We start from the raw sequence: 14,666 nt of genomic DNA, 5'->3' as shown, positions 1-14,666 counted from the left end.
AATTACGTCGCCTAGAAAGTCTATTTTTCTCACGCCGATGACGCATTTGGCCGGTTTGAAAGTTAGGCCTGCTCGTTCTGCAGCCTTCAGCGCAGACCTCAACCGTTTGTCGTGTTCTTGTCGTGAGGCACCCCACACTAGTATGTCATCGACATAAACTTTCGTTCCTGGCAGTGTCTCGAAGACGTCGTTTAAGGTCTTTTGAAATACTTCGGTAGCGATAGCGGCCAAATGGTGTTGCGAACGTGCAGATTCTTCGTGAAGCGGAATTTGATAGAATCCCGAGTTTGCATCTAGGCGCGTGAACACCTTTGCTCCCGCAAGTTCAGCCTCTATGTCGTCTCGTCTAGGCATTTCATAGTGCTCTCTTTTAATGGACTCGTTTATTCTCCTGGGGTCCATGCAGACACGAATTTTACCGTCCTTCTTGCGTACTATGACGAGAGGGCTTACCCAGTCTGTGGGCTCGGTTACTCTGGCGATGATGCCTCCATGCTCCATGCGCTCCAGCTCCTCTCGTAGCTGCTCTTTCAGGGCCATTGGCACACGTCGCGCCGGCTGGACAACTGGGCGTGCATCGTCATAAAGAACCATGCGGTAGTGGCGCTGCACACAGCCTATGCCAGAAAAGAGGTAGCGAAATTCATGTACAACATTTTCCGAACTGCTTTGCAATACGGTGTGGACTTGTCGGGATAACAGACCAAGGGCCTCGCATGCCTGCAAACCGAGGATTGCTTGGCCTCCCTCGCGAACAATGAAGAAATCCTGTGTGAAAATACTCTCATCTAGCGTCACTTCTTTTCGTACGATTCCGAGGTGCTTGATCTGATTTCCACCGTAGGATCGTAGCACTGCACTGCTGGGCTTCAACGGCAGCCTGGGGTGCATCTTTGCGTACACGGCAAATGGCAGCAGATTAGCCTGAGACCCCGTGTAGCTCGACGAGCATACTCCCAACCTTTGCCTTCACAGTCCAGTCTGCCTGGCTAGGGATGTTATTCACTGAGAGTGTTTCAAAATCTTCTTCAATGCCTTGCAACTCGCCAACTTGCGTTCTCGTTCTGCAGCATTCGGCAAAGTGATTCTTCTTTCGACACGCCCGACAAATTTTTCCGAACACGGGGCATTTTCGTGGGTCATGCGTCCTTCCGCACTTTTGGCATTTAGAACACGCTTGCAGCCTCTCACTGGAACCTGCTCTTATCTATCGTACAGGATCAGTTTGCTTTTGTTCTCCAAACCACACTTCCTGATGTGCTGACACTGCTTCTGCTGCCTGACACAGCTCTTCTGCTTTTCGTAGCGTTAACTGGCTGTTGGCGAGAAGCTTCTCTTGAGTCTTTGCATCATGCATGCCAAAAACAATCTGGTCTCTGGTCATGGACTCTGCTAGCGCTCCGAAGTTACACGATGGTGTTTTAGTCTTCAAATCTCGTATAAAACGTTCGAAAGGCTCACCGGGCTCTTGCATTCGGCTCCGGAACACATAACGTTCATTTACCTCATTGACTTGCAAAGCGAAGTAGGCATCGAATTTCCTGACTACCATTGCATAGAGTTCTTGGCCTTGCTTTCCTGGTAGGAGAAAGTATTGTACACCTCGATGGCTTCTTCTCCAGCGATGCTCAGTAGCAAAGCAGTCTTCGTTGATTCTGTCCGAGGTTTACCAGGAAACTCTGTTGCAGCCAGGAATAGTTCAAACCGCTGTTTGAACAGCGTCCAATGCTTGCCTATGTCTCCTTCCAACCGCAACGGCTCCGGTGGCTTCACAAGTTCCATCTTGCGTGTCTTCTTTCAGCGGCATGGTTTAGGCACTTCTGACACCATGTATCGTCTTCATGTCGACTGGGTTGACCGACGAGACCAGCATGAGCCCAGTGCCACGGCACGAATCCCGTAAGCTTTATTGCGCGCTTGCTTTTATACACAGAAAAGGGGCAACGCCCCTTCGGCTTATCAGCCTGTCGCTCGAAGCCAGACGCCATACGATACAACTAAAAGGAACTATCAGAATTTTCAGGATGGGTAGATTATTCCTTGGGAACGCAAGCAACATTTTTCTGCATGGAAGGGTGGCTGTGTTGCTGAGAAAATCTAAAATTGAAGTCCCAAAAACCCTCTCATATTCAAGCCGCCTGCAAAAAATGAGTGCAGTTACGTTGTTTCTGTGACTCATTTGCAATGGAGCTCTCCGACCTATCAGAGGCGTCACTTCTGAAGAGCAGAAGGGTGTTTAGAAACCAGAAAGTGCAGGCCGCACGAGCCCTTCCACTACACCCTATCTTTCGATGGGCATATGGTAGAAATGGGCTGCACGGGTGTGAAAAGAACTACACGAAGTTATCGAGGGAAGATGCCAACTACTGAACAAACTTGTGATCGCAGCCACGCACGTTTACATCAGCGGCAACAATGCAAGCAGCTGGCCTTCGGTGCATTGTGCTGTTGTGATGTGTGCACAAGGTTTGAGATATCCTCAAAATCATGTGAACAGCAGCCTTACTGTTAATGTATTTCATCCGAGGGAAAAACTGCATGTGTATTACTCACCAGACTGCACGCTGCGGTCGATTATCGCATATTTATTGACTAACTACAAAGTAAGTATGGTTGCAGATGACCCTTGTGATTGACTCTGGTGTGGTCATTCATATTTCTCTGTTCATGAATTGCTTCCTGTTGTAAGCGTAAAAAAATCAGAGTACACCACGCCTAACTGTAGTCTGCCGCCTGCCAGCTATAGATGCGGCTGGGCATGCATGCAAAACTTGAACACAAATCAGCTGGTTGAACACTTTTCTTGCAGAAGCGGGTATACTGTTAATACCAGTTTAGCTGCTTATCGCATCTGTATGCTACTGCTTTCCCGTAGAGAACGAGCACTCAAATGAAAGGTACTAAAATCATGCTTTGCCTGCTAGTGCCTGACGTACTGCATGCATGATGGCCTGCATTGGGAACTTCTTTCTGTAATGAGCAAAATGAGATGTCATGGTGCATGCATGTGGTACATCTCAGATCTTTTCAGCATATCTGCCTTTGCACTGTGAAAAGACAAGCTGCCGTGGTGGCTCAGTGGTTATGGTGCTCGGCGGCCGACCTGAAAGACGCAGGTTCGATACAAGCCGTGGCAGTCGCACTGCAGTGCAGGGGAAATGCTAGATGCCCAAGTACAGAGCAATGTCTATGGACTTTAAAGAGCCCCAGATGGTCGAAATTGTTCGCAGCCTTCCAATACGGTGTCCCTCATTGCCCGAGTTGCTTTGGGACATTAAACGCCATAAATCCAAAGCAGCTGGGATGGTTTTCCCATCTTCCTTTGCTGTAGGTGTGTGACGTGTGCAAAAAACACTGTGTGCTGCGCTGTTTGTGCCTTCGTTTGGTGGTTGCTCTCACAGAGCGAAGGGAAGTGGTACTGACAGCAAAGCATGGCGTTTGAGGCCATGTGCATCGACCTGCTTTGCACATGTGTGCCAGCGATGTCCTGCGTATTGCATGGAGGAAATTGAGTCACTATGATGGTAGGGCTCATGGCATGCGTTTGAACAGCTGCAGCACCTTGCTTGATTGTAAACATGCTGTTTTGCAGTTGTGGGAATGTTCTATTGAGCAGTCTTTTTTGTTTTTTCATGCATGCTCACAGGCAGGGCTGCCAGAAGCGGAATGGAATTTGACAGCGTCAAACGTTTTGGATCATATCGTAAATCCCAGAGAGAGGTAAGTTTTCTAATGCGAAGCTTTGCAAGATATAATTTGGGAAAGGAGTGGCCAAAGGGATGCTGAGGGCAGATTGGAGTTGAGAAATTACCACATTCTAATACCAAAGATGCTACTTTGACAAAAAAATGGAGCTGTTGCAAGCAAGAAAGGAGCAAGAAATAAATGGCAAGGTGTTGCTAGTCCCGGCCGTTTTCACAAGCAAAGTGCAGTGACAGCGTGACAGTTTTTTATGCGTGCGTTTCTGAGGCTAGGCTGCACCAGCATTTATTTACAAACTGTGATCCCTGTCGTGCGGCCACAAGATTGAATCAAGTGATGAGAAAATTTTTAAATACAATTTCCTGCAGTAATATGTGAGTTATCTGCTGCCGGACAAACATCAGCATAGCCACAGAATGTTTGGTGTTCGCTTCGGTGCCCCACCAGAAAGGTGGTTAAGCAGTGTGTGGGGCGCGCATGTCCAGTGTGAGAAAGCCAACTTAAAGGGACACTGAGGACAACACCCAATTATTGTTCCCAGTAAAAATTGATTCTGTGGCTCTTTCTGGCTATGCATTTGTCCAGAAGCAGAAAACGCATTTACTGGCGAGCAAATTGTATTTAAAAACCTTCATGTCAGTCTGTGACATCCTTACCAAACAGGACTGGTTGTTACCGAGTTGATGGGGGTGGTGGTGGAGTGTAGCCCTTGTGATCCGTGAAAAAAATTTGTGTTGACAAAATTCGGTAAATGATATAAAAGTGCACTGAGGATGGCTTCATTGGTGATTGTGACGAAAATACACTTGTATGGGGCAGCTGGGGTGCACAGACAGTCCTCGTGCTGGTCCTGGTCAGAGAGAGCCTGGTCTGAGGCCTTGAAGGGAAGTATTCCTTCCCTTACTGCGCGGTTTGGGTGTCCACCAATACAGGGGTCATTTCCTTTCCTTTAAATTGTTAAAGGTGGGCTCCTTGGCAGCTGCTGGCTGCACACAACACACTGTAGCTTCCCACCCTTAAAGACAAAGCTTAAGCATCCTACAATTTCCTGCCCTTATGGGGGTGGCTCAGGTGACCACCGAGATATGAGACAGGCCTCATTTCCTTTCTTAAATTGCCCACTGCCTGCCAAAGGGTGGACTGCTTGGCAACTGCTGGCTGCAACACAACACACTGTGACTTTCCACCCTTAAAGCTTAATTAAATTCTACAATTTCCTTTCCCTTGGGGGGGGTGGCTCGGGTGCCCACCCAGGAGATATGAGCCCTTAAATTCTCCAGTGGGTGGGCAATGGGGTTCTGTGGACTCCTTGGAATGCTGCCACATGCTGTGGCATCCCATTGTTAAAGGGGAAGCTTAAGCATCCTCCAATGTTTTGTAGGAAGTTTTGTTGAGATCATCAACTGGAGCATTATTGTAGTCTGGCACCTGTCCTGGATAGTTTTTTCACTCATATTGAACTGTCTCCCTGCTCTTCATTCCCATTCTGCAGCACATAATAAATGGCATGGAACTTTAGTTACGCATCCTAGCTTCTTCGCCTCCCAGGCGGCGTCATGTTGAGCATAAACAACACAAGACTGCTCATGTACCGTGCGATGTCAGTGCACATTAAAGAACTCCAGTTGGTCGAAATTCCAGAAGCCCACTACAACGTCCCTCATAGGCTGGGTCGCTTTGGGACGTTAAACCCCATAAAACCAAAACCAAGCAAATCAGTACGCGCAAGACACCATATGAATCCGACGCTGAAATCGAAACTTTTGAGAATATGACTGGGCTAGATGTGGCGGCACGTGCTTCGTGCTGCTGTCGCGTTCTTTATGGTTGCTGTGGGATTATGTGGTTGCACATGCAGGCTATCATTTTAAAAGTAATTCTAGCATAGCGTGATCCACATTCTGCTACCGTGAACTGCTTCTGCACGGCCCTATCTGCGCATGCGCAGGTGGAGCAGCCGCAGTGGCTCAGTGGTTATGGTTCTTGGCTGCTGACCGAAAAAGAAGCGAGTTTGATCCCATGCATTTGGATCAAGGTGGAATGTTAGAGGCCCGTGCACTGTGCGATGTCAGTGCACGTTAAACAAAAGAACCTCAGTTGGTCGAAATTTCCAGAGCCCTTCACTACGGTGACCCTCATAGCCCGAGTCTCTTTAGGACGTTAAACCCCCATTAACCAAGCATGTGTATACTGCCCCGAGAAGCACACACCTGCCACTACGCCGGTGCAGCTGGGTCCCTACGAAAGTGGATTGGGCTGTACTAAGGCTAATAACTCTTCTTTTTTTTTTGCACGTGGATTTTTGCACATAGGTTGTGCTCCTCAAGAAAGAAAACAACCCACTTTACCAAATTCTGCCCCTTCCACAACATTCTCAAACATTTAAAGTGCTTCAAGCAAAGCCTACAGTTGTCAGCGGAACACGCTGTTTTCACCGCTCACTACTTGAGTGCACTCTGAACATATTGCATCTCATTGCTTTGAAGTTGCTGCTGTTTGAGGCAGTGCAGAACGCTCTTTTTCCAGTGCTGTGAGCGGTAGTATTACGGAAAGAAAGCTCGAAGTGGCCTCATGTCTGCACGTAATACCTACACAAATGAAACCACAGGAACAACCCGGAAGTCCAAATTCCCACAAAGAAGCTTCGCCGTAACAGTGTCCACCATAAATTGAGCACCACCTATAACAAGCATAGCAGCATACAACTTTTAAAAAAAAACAGCTGTTGGTAACACCGGGCCATGGTCTGCGGCGTCGTGTATTGCTGCACTGGCCATTTACAGCAATAAACAGAATCAACTTTTCAGTGTTTGACTGTTTTAAACAAGCCAGGCATCAAAATTCTAAAACTTTTAATTTTTTTTGTGATTAGCTTCTTGTTTTATTAAAACTTACGGGTCATTTTTTGGTCGTGGAGGATTTTGTGTTGTGGTCGTGCAGACTTGCATCCGACTGTAGGTTCCCATAGCCCAGCCTCTCAAACTAAACCAATTTTCCATCACAATTGCTGGTTTGCTTGTGCTGAAATGTGTACGTTATAGCCTTTTTTTATCAAATGCCATTACTTTTCATGGCCCTGTCATTTTCCACTGTGTAAGTTATAGTCTGAACCATATAGTTTTGGTATGCTGTTGGACCTGCTTTTCTAGTGCGAAAGCACAGCTTCATGACTTTTAACTGACCCACAGTTTGCGTGAAGCTTGGTCTTGAAGGTGGCCTTGGCAAAACCTAGCATAGCAACAACCCATGCAGAAATAAAATAAATATTGCCACGACTGGGTTTTGAACCCACGGCAGCACGAACAGATCAGCTTCGATGGCCACCGCATGAGGCCACTTTAATTGCTATCACTGCAGCTGATCATGCACACACAGCACTCTCACTGTGCACTGCAAATCGTCGTCTTCATCAGCTTCCATCCGCGGCACAAACAGACCAGATCACCTTAACCTCGATCAGAGCTTAACCAGAGTAATATCAGGGTGTCTACCAAATGGGAAAACCATGAAAACCGGGAATTCTCGGGGAATTTGGGTAATCTAGAAAAACTCGGGGAGAACTCAGGAGATTTGTGCTTATATCAGGGAAAATTAGCTGCAGTTCTACATAAAAGGAACTAAAGTCATGATAATGCTGCCTCGTGTAAACAATGAGGACTGGCATTGCACAGATTGTCCTGTGCGGCGTTACACGTCCTCTCCTCAGCGACCGCTGGCCTCCAACGTTATGCTGTCAAGTGGAGCATCCCAGCAAAGTGGCAAAAAGCTTTGCGGTGCAAGCGGTGCTTTCAATTTTGAAGCGTACTACAGTTGAACCTCTATGTAACGAACCTCTATGTAACGAATTCCTGGATTTTACGAAATTTTTCAATTCCCCAGCACATCCCCCATTGAAGCCCATGTATAGGCGACCTCCATGTAACGAACTCGTTGCGGCAGTTGACCTTGATGTAACGAATCCGTGGCTCTGATCATCGAGCTGTATCTTGTAATGTTTTGCCCGAAATTTGACTGGGCAGTGCGCAACTTTAATGAATATTGTTTAAGTAAGTTTTTATATTAAAAGGTAAAGTAGACCGCGAGCAGAACGCTTGCAATCGCAGCAAACAAGCAGACCTCAGTGATGATGATGATGTTGAGCGCCGCTATCGCCGCTCCGTGGCAAGCGTAGCAACTTTTAAGCTTTCATTTTGTAGCTTGACACTAGGTGGCACTACTATGACAAATTTTTCGTGGTGTTGCGGCGCAGTTATGGTAAGCCTTCTTCGTCAGCGTGTTGACGTGTGTGTGTTGGTGTGTGTTTACGGTGTCGGTTCGTTACGATGAGTTCTGCTGTGAGGAAACGCAAAGTTTTGTTGCTTGAAGATAAGCTCTCGATTTTGAATGCGGTTACCGCCGGCGAAAAAAAGAAGGATGTCGCTGCCCGCTTCAATATACCAGCCAGCTCCCTGTCAACCATTCTTGCTGCAGAACAAAGCATCCGCAGTGCGATGGAGTCGGGCACAAGCGCCCAGAAGAAAAGACTGAAGACGTCGACGTATGCTGATGTGGACAACGCCGTGTTTGCATGGTTTTTGGACAGACGAGCACAAAACGTGCCCATAAGTGGCGCGATTTTGCAGCAGAAAGCCATAGATTTTGCTTGTATCCTGGGCCACGACGACTTCAAAGCGAGTAACAGCTGGCTACAAGGATTTAAAAGCCGGCACGGTGTCGTCGGAAAAGTGGTATCTGGCGAGTCTGCCTCCGCAGACAGCGATGCTGCTGCCTCGTGGGTGGCCAAGAAGCTTCCCGGCATTTTCAGCCACTATGAAGCTGCCGACATTTATAATGCTGATGAGACGGCCCTGTTTTTTTAAATGTTACCGAGCCGCACGTTCTCACTGAAAGGAGAAGACTGCCGCGGTGGAAAGCAAATTAAACTCCGCGTGACGGTTTTGCTTTGCGCCAACACTGATGCCAGCGACAAGCGAATCCTGTTTATTATTTTCCGCAATGCCCGATCCGGATGTTTTAAAGGAACAGGGCGGATGCCAGTAAAATATGTGGCAAACTCCAAAGCTTGGATGTCGCGGGCAATTTTTTACGACTGGCTGAAGGAGCTCAACCAAGATGTCAAGCGACAAGTTCGCAGCATTTGTTTGCTGCTTGACAACTGCTCCGCGCACCATGTGGAAGGCCTACAGCTTTCTAAGGTCGAGCTGCAGCATTTGCCACCTAACTGCACTTCTCTGGTACAGCCCTTAGACAAATGGGTTATTAACAGCTTTAAATGCTGTTACCGGCGTCGATTGATACAGAAGATGCTCCTGGACATCCGCCTTGAATGGCCAACAAAAGTGGATATCTACCAAGCAATCGAAATGCTTGCTGCGTCGTGGCAAGAGGTCGGATCACAAGTGATCACCAATTGCTTCGCCAAGGCTCAGGTAAATAAGGCCATTCAAGCTACAGTCACTGAAGACGAACCTTCAAGCCCACCCGAGGTCGCAGAAGCGTGGGATGAACTACGCATGAACGGTGGGGTGCCCGACGGTGTCGAGCTGTGCAACTTTTTGTTCGTGGACAACGGCGCCGTGGCTACGGAAGAGATGACTGATGCGGCACTTGTCGAAACCGTTAAAGATAGCCTTGAAGGTGACGGTTCGTCAGAGCCTGATACGTTTTGTGCTGTTCCCACCGCGAGGGAACTGATGGACGCGGTGGACGTTCTGCGCCATTTCGTCGGCTCGCAGGACGATGAAGCAGCCATGGATGCCTTAGTTTCCTTGGAGCGCCGAGTAGTGGCTTCGATCGGGCAAAAACAGCAAGCGAAAATTACGCAGTTTTTCTCTATTAAATAAATTCTTTGAATGGCGAGTTCACTTGAATTGATATCTGTCGAATTTTTATTTCGTTTTGGCATAATCCTTACCAGTCTTAACCCAAAACTGCATGGAACGAAAACCTGGATATAACGAAAAATTGCGAACTTTTTTCAATTTCGTTATATCCAGGTTTGACTGTACGTCGAAAGCGGACACTTTCCCGCGCTTTCACAGCGCTGTGGCCGATAGCAGAGTGCGCGCTTCCTATGGTTCGCACGTGCACTGGTCGATGGCCAGCGGCCTCCCCTTGTTTTTTTGTTTCCAAGTGGACGTCTCAAACTAGGTGGCAGGAAGCGTTGTGAGAACTTGCAATGGTTCTAAATGAACTCTTCCTTCCTCCCCTTGATGGAAGTCTCCATTTCTGCCGCAGGGCGTGCACGCACGCATTGCAGGCGGCGAAGCTTTGGGAGAAAGGGAAATAGTTTCGCGCCTTTTCGCGATATGCCGACGCAAGCAAAACGAATTCTGTCCGTACTTAGCTGCGCCGTTTTGAACCGACATACTTTTAATTACTCCTGTGGTGCCGCAGGCAAGCTGCGTGCGACGTGTGTTTGCCTTCAAGTGTACTTTCGTCCAGGACTGGACGAATGCGAAACGTTGCGAGTTTGGAGCCTCAGTAAGGCCCGTCAAAAGTAACTTGAACGCAGCGTACTGTGCGCTATGCAAAAAGCAGTTTTCGCTCAGCAACATGGGAAGAAGAGCAGTGACAAGTCACGCTGAAACTAAGAAGCACTGGCTGCCAGTACCAGAGTCTGGACACTCTCTGTAGCCTCAATTTTGACACCGCCGACCACCGTTGTGACCAATGCCGGGCCAGTGCCGTCAGTTTCTGCGCATCCTTCAAGTGCTTCAACTACTGCTACAAACATCCAACCCGATCATACAGCAAAGGATATCTTTCAGCGTGACTTAGAGGTCATAAATACTGAAGTTATGTGGTGCCTCAATGCTGTTATGACGCACAGATCACTCCGTGCTGCCACGGCATTGGCTTCTCTGCTCCCTTTGATGTTCCTATCATTAGCTACAGCCAAGAAAATGCAGCTTGGCAAAAACCAGGTAGGATATACTATTGTATATGGCTTCACACCTTTCCTCAAGGAGAACCTCATGTCGGAAGTAAGCCAAGCCACCCACCTTGTCGTGGTGTTTGACGAATTGTTAAACAAAGTTGCACAAAAGGAGCAAATGGACGTATTGATTCGCTTTTGGTCGGATGCACAGCAGAGCATGAAAACGCGCTACTTGACGCCATGCTTTCTGGGGCGCACGCGGGTGGGGAGGAATTGGTGTCCGCTTTTAAAACTTCCACAGATACTCTCCCGATCAAAAATTCTTCAGATCTCACCAGGTGGTCCAAATGTAAATATAAAATTTCTTTGTGAGATTAAACAAGAACTTTGCGAATCCAGCGACGGCCATCGTATTCTCGAAGTTGGTAGCTGTGGCCTTCATGTTGTGAACAGTGCTTTCAAAACCGGACACACGGCAAAAGGTTGGCAACTCGTGGAATTTCTTTGTGCTTTGTACGACTTATTCATAGGTGTACGTACCCGACGCGCTGAATACGCACGCTTAACCGGGAGCAACATTTACCCTGTGAAGTTTTGCTCTGTGCGGTGGCTTTAAAATGTTCGTGTAATTTCAAGAGCTATTGAGATTCTGCCGTACCTAAAAGTGTATGTCGAGTCATGTCGAAGCGAGAACAATCGACCGACCAGCTCCATTTACTGCGTGGTAGAAACAGTCATTCGCGATCCTCTGCTGCCTGCAAAGCTAACCTTTATGCATGGCATCGCGGAGGAACTGCAGCCGTTCCTGGCTCAGTTCCAGACCGATTCGCCTATGCTTCCATTTCTTGGCACAGCATTGGAGAACCTTCTACGATCACTAATGAGTAGAATAGTAAAGAAAGAAGTAATAATGGCGGCAGTTGAAGTTGATCAAGGTGGACATGGACCTTACTGTGAACGTAGCTACGACGCCCAAGGTTGACCTTGTGTTTGCTACGAATAATGCACTCCGAAAGGCCCCGAAACTTTCAGATTCGGTTATCCTGGGGTTCAGAAGGGACTGCGTCACTTTCGTGAAGAACTGCGCCAAAAAAATCGCGGAGGTCAGGTTCAAGCTGGCGAGGGGATCATCTCTGGATCCCGCATGCACGCTGATTCCCGATCTTGGGGGGAACAGCGTCTAAATGGTGCACTTGAAGTTCTAACAAAGCACCAATGGATGATGGATGACAGGAACAGAAGCTGACCGGGCGTTGCGGTACTACAAGCATATGTATGCTCCCTAGCCTCGACGCTAGTGTCATTGAAAAATTTAAGTAGGAGCACACATCGGCTGGATGCCCTTTGGGCAGGCATCTGTGGTTCGAATAAAGAATGTTCACATTTGTCAGATTCTCTCTCTTTTGCACAGAAATGTCTGTCGAGCGGGGATTTTCTGTTAACAGGGAATTCCTTGTTGAAAATCAGAAGGAGAAATCTCTGGTCGCCCAGCGAATCATGTATGATGCTGTTATGTCGTCAGGAGGAGTTGCCAACGTTCACCTGGCCAAGAGGATGCTCCAAATGGTCCGTGGGGCAAACGCACAGTGGAAAGAGGGGCTGGAGAGGATAAAAGGCAGAAAGGGCCGATGCACTGAGGAAGGAACGGGAAAGGAAGCATGCCGCCACTTCTGTGAAAGAGCAAGTGTTGGCTGGCACCGAGATGCAAGTGTCCCTCATCCAAACGAAAATAAAATCTCTAAAGCACTGAAACAACACCGAAGCATTGTGCACGAACTTGAGGTTGACTTTCCAGTGTTACTTTGAGGTTTGTCGCTCTTTCACTTCTACAAACTAAGGTTTCTATAATCTGCAGTTTATCTAAATAGACTTGCCGAGAGAGAATCGCACTTGTAACACTAAAGTTCAGGTCCCACACTATTGTGATTACTATCAGTAGAGAAATATCTCGCATTTAAAATTATTTGTTTCTGCATGCATCTTCCTTTTAGTTCGTAATTGAAAATGTTCAATTCAATCTGCAATTTGTTTTAGCATTTTTTCGAAGATATTCAATTTCCTATGCATTTTGTCAATCTCTCCCCTCTTTTTAAATGAAATAAACACTACTCCTTCATATTCAAATAGGGTTAAATCGTTTTTTTATTTTTTAATATGCTTACTGGAGAGTGATACCATCAGGCGGCTTTGTGTCAGCTTGTTTTCATATAAAGCAAAGTACTGCATCACTCAGGGAATTTTACAATGCACTCAGGGAAAACCTGCAAAACTCGGGGAATTTGGAAACATCAGCTTGGTAGACACCCTGAATATAATCGGCAGACGTGCCGGCGCCTAGCAAAGCAAAACATGAGCCAGCCAGACTAAACACATGCTTTCGAACTCTGTTTAGCTATCTTAAAACCCTGCCAGTTTTTTTTTAGTGGAAGCATATCTATTCCATTTAGATGTGCACTGACATTTGTTGTCTATTGGTAATAAGTTCATTAGAATGTTTGTTTATGGCCGAAACAAACAGTATGACTGCAGCTTGCCTTTTTTACATATCTGCATCTACTTTGTGGTGTATTTCAAGTTTGTCTTTTCTGTCAACAAGTGCTGCAGCTGCTTCCTTTGCACATATCTAGTGTGTGTTGTAAAACCGGTCTTTAGCTGCACTTTGATCTGGAGATAGGTGGCCAGCATGTGTTGTGCTTGTCTTGCCTATGCAGGGAGGTCCTTCTGCGGAGACATCAGGAAATTGTGACTCTGCATGACAGCCTTGTGTACTGCGCAATGGAGTTACTGCCTCAACCTCACCGGAGGCAGACCCCCAAGGCAGACCCTCACCGGAGGCAGACCCCTAAGTAATGCGGGAGCTTCTGTTGAAGATGTCTACACCCATATGTCCCTAGTGCTGACTGAGTTTTTTTGTTTTTTTTTCAACTTGCTGTCAGCCAGATATGCGAGCATGTATAGCTGGGCACTCGGTGTAAATAAAAATTCTAGTCATTTTGACGGCTCTTCCCTTTTGATCCCAGCCATGAGGACCACTGCTGTTGTTAGTAGCCAAGTGGTATACCGTATTTACTCGCGTAATGAACCCACTTTTTTCCAGGAAAGTTGACATAAATTTGGGGAGAGGGTTCGCACTGGGAGAAAGTTTCCACATTTTTTTTTGGAGTCGAACTTAAATTATATACGTCCCGCTCGTTCGTCCGGCCGTCATCCACGAAAGCACGCGGTAATCAGCCGCGTTCTTGTCGCCGGTGTTTGGCATCATTCGTGTGACGATTCCCCAAGGCAGCAGACGCCAAGGACACCGCAGGCGCCTTCACAGAAGCTGAGTACCTGGGCCATGTCATAAACGCAGACGGAGTGAGGAAAACACCAAAGCAAATAGAAACTGTCGTGAATGCTCTATGTCCCAAGGACGTCAAGCAACTTCAAAGCTACCTTGGACTTTAATTTCTACAGGCGTTATCTGCCTAACCTCTCGACAGTTCTCCGGCCCTTGAATCTGCTACTTACAAAAGGAACTCCTTGGAAGTGGACAAGCGTAGAGGAACAAGCTTTCAGAGAAAGTAAAGTTCTCCTGACTTCTGCGCCGGTACTACATCATTTTGATTCTTCCAAGCAAATCGTTCTCAGTTGCGACACTTCACCATACCACCCAGCATCGAACGGAGCAGCGGTACGCATCGTGCAAACAATTAAGGGGAAACTCAAGAAGGGAGCGCCTGGAGATTTCCAAACAAACATCGACAGGATCCTGCTTTCCTACAGAACAACGCCGCATGCGTTTACTGGGTCCCCTCCCGCTGAGCTCCTCATGGGCAGGCAGCTGCAAACGCCCATTCAGCGAATGCACGCCGGCCTAAGGGCGCATGCGGACTACAAGCAATTGAAGCAAAAGATGCGCTGCGACAGTAACGCACGCAAAAACTGTTTGCCTTCGCCCGGCGAGCCCGTCTTTGTTAGAAACTTCCGACCAGGCCCAGCTTGGATTGCCGGAACGGTTCGCCATCCCACAAGTTCTTCGTCGCTTCAAATAGAACTCGAAGACGGAACGCTGTGGAACAGGCACGCGGACCACGTGCGACCG

General features: G+C 47.6%; 1 protein-coding gene across 3 annotated transcripts in view; it reads left to right on the top strand.

Moving 5' to 3' along the window:
• LOC144132494 (uncharacterized) overlaps positions 1-13,539 on the top strand; it is a 47,198-nt gene extending 33,659 nt beyond the window's left edge. For all 3 annotated transcript variants that reach the window (XM_077664955.1, XM_077664950.1, XM_077664963.1), the window contains 2 exons: positions 3,647-3,720; positions 13,294-13,539. In XM_077664955.1, coding sequence (XP_077521081.1) covers positions 3,647-3,720; positions 13,294-13,432 — 213 coding nt within the window. In that variant the 3' untranslated portion in view covers positions 13,433-13,539. The remainder of the gene's footprint in view (positions 1-3,646; positions 3,721-13,293) is intronic.
• The last annotated feature ends 1,127 nt before the right edge of the window (positions 13,540-14,666 follow it).

This window comes from Amblyomma americanum, chromosome 1 (assembly GCF_052857255.1).
Source record: "Amblyomma americanum isolate KBUSLIRL-KWMA chromosome 1, ASM5285725v1, whole genome shotgun sequence".
Lineage (NCBI taxonomy): Eukaryota > Metazoa > Arthropoda > Arachnida > Ixodida > Ixodidae > Amblyomma > Amblyomma americanum.
Note: the sequence above shows the minus strand (reverse complement) of the source record. Positions and strands in the feature narration are given on the sequence as shown.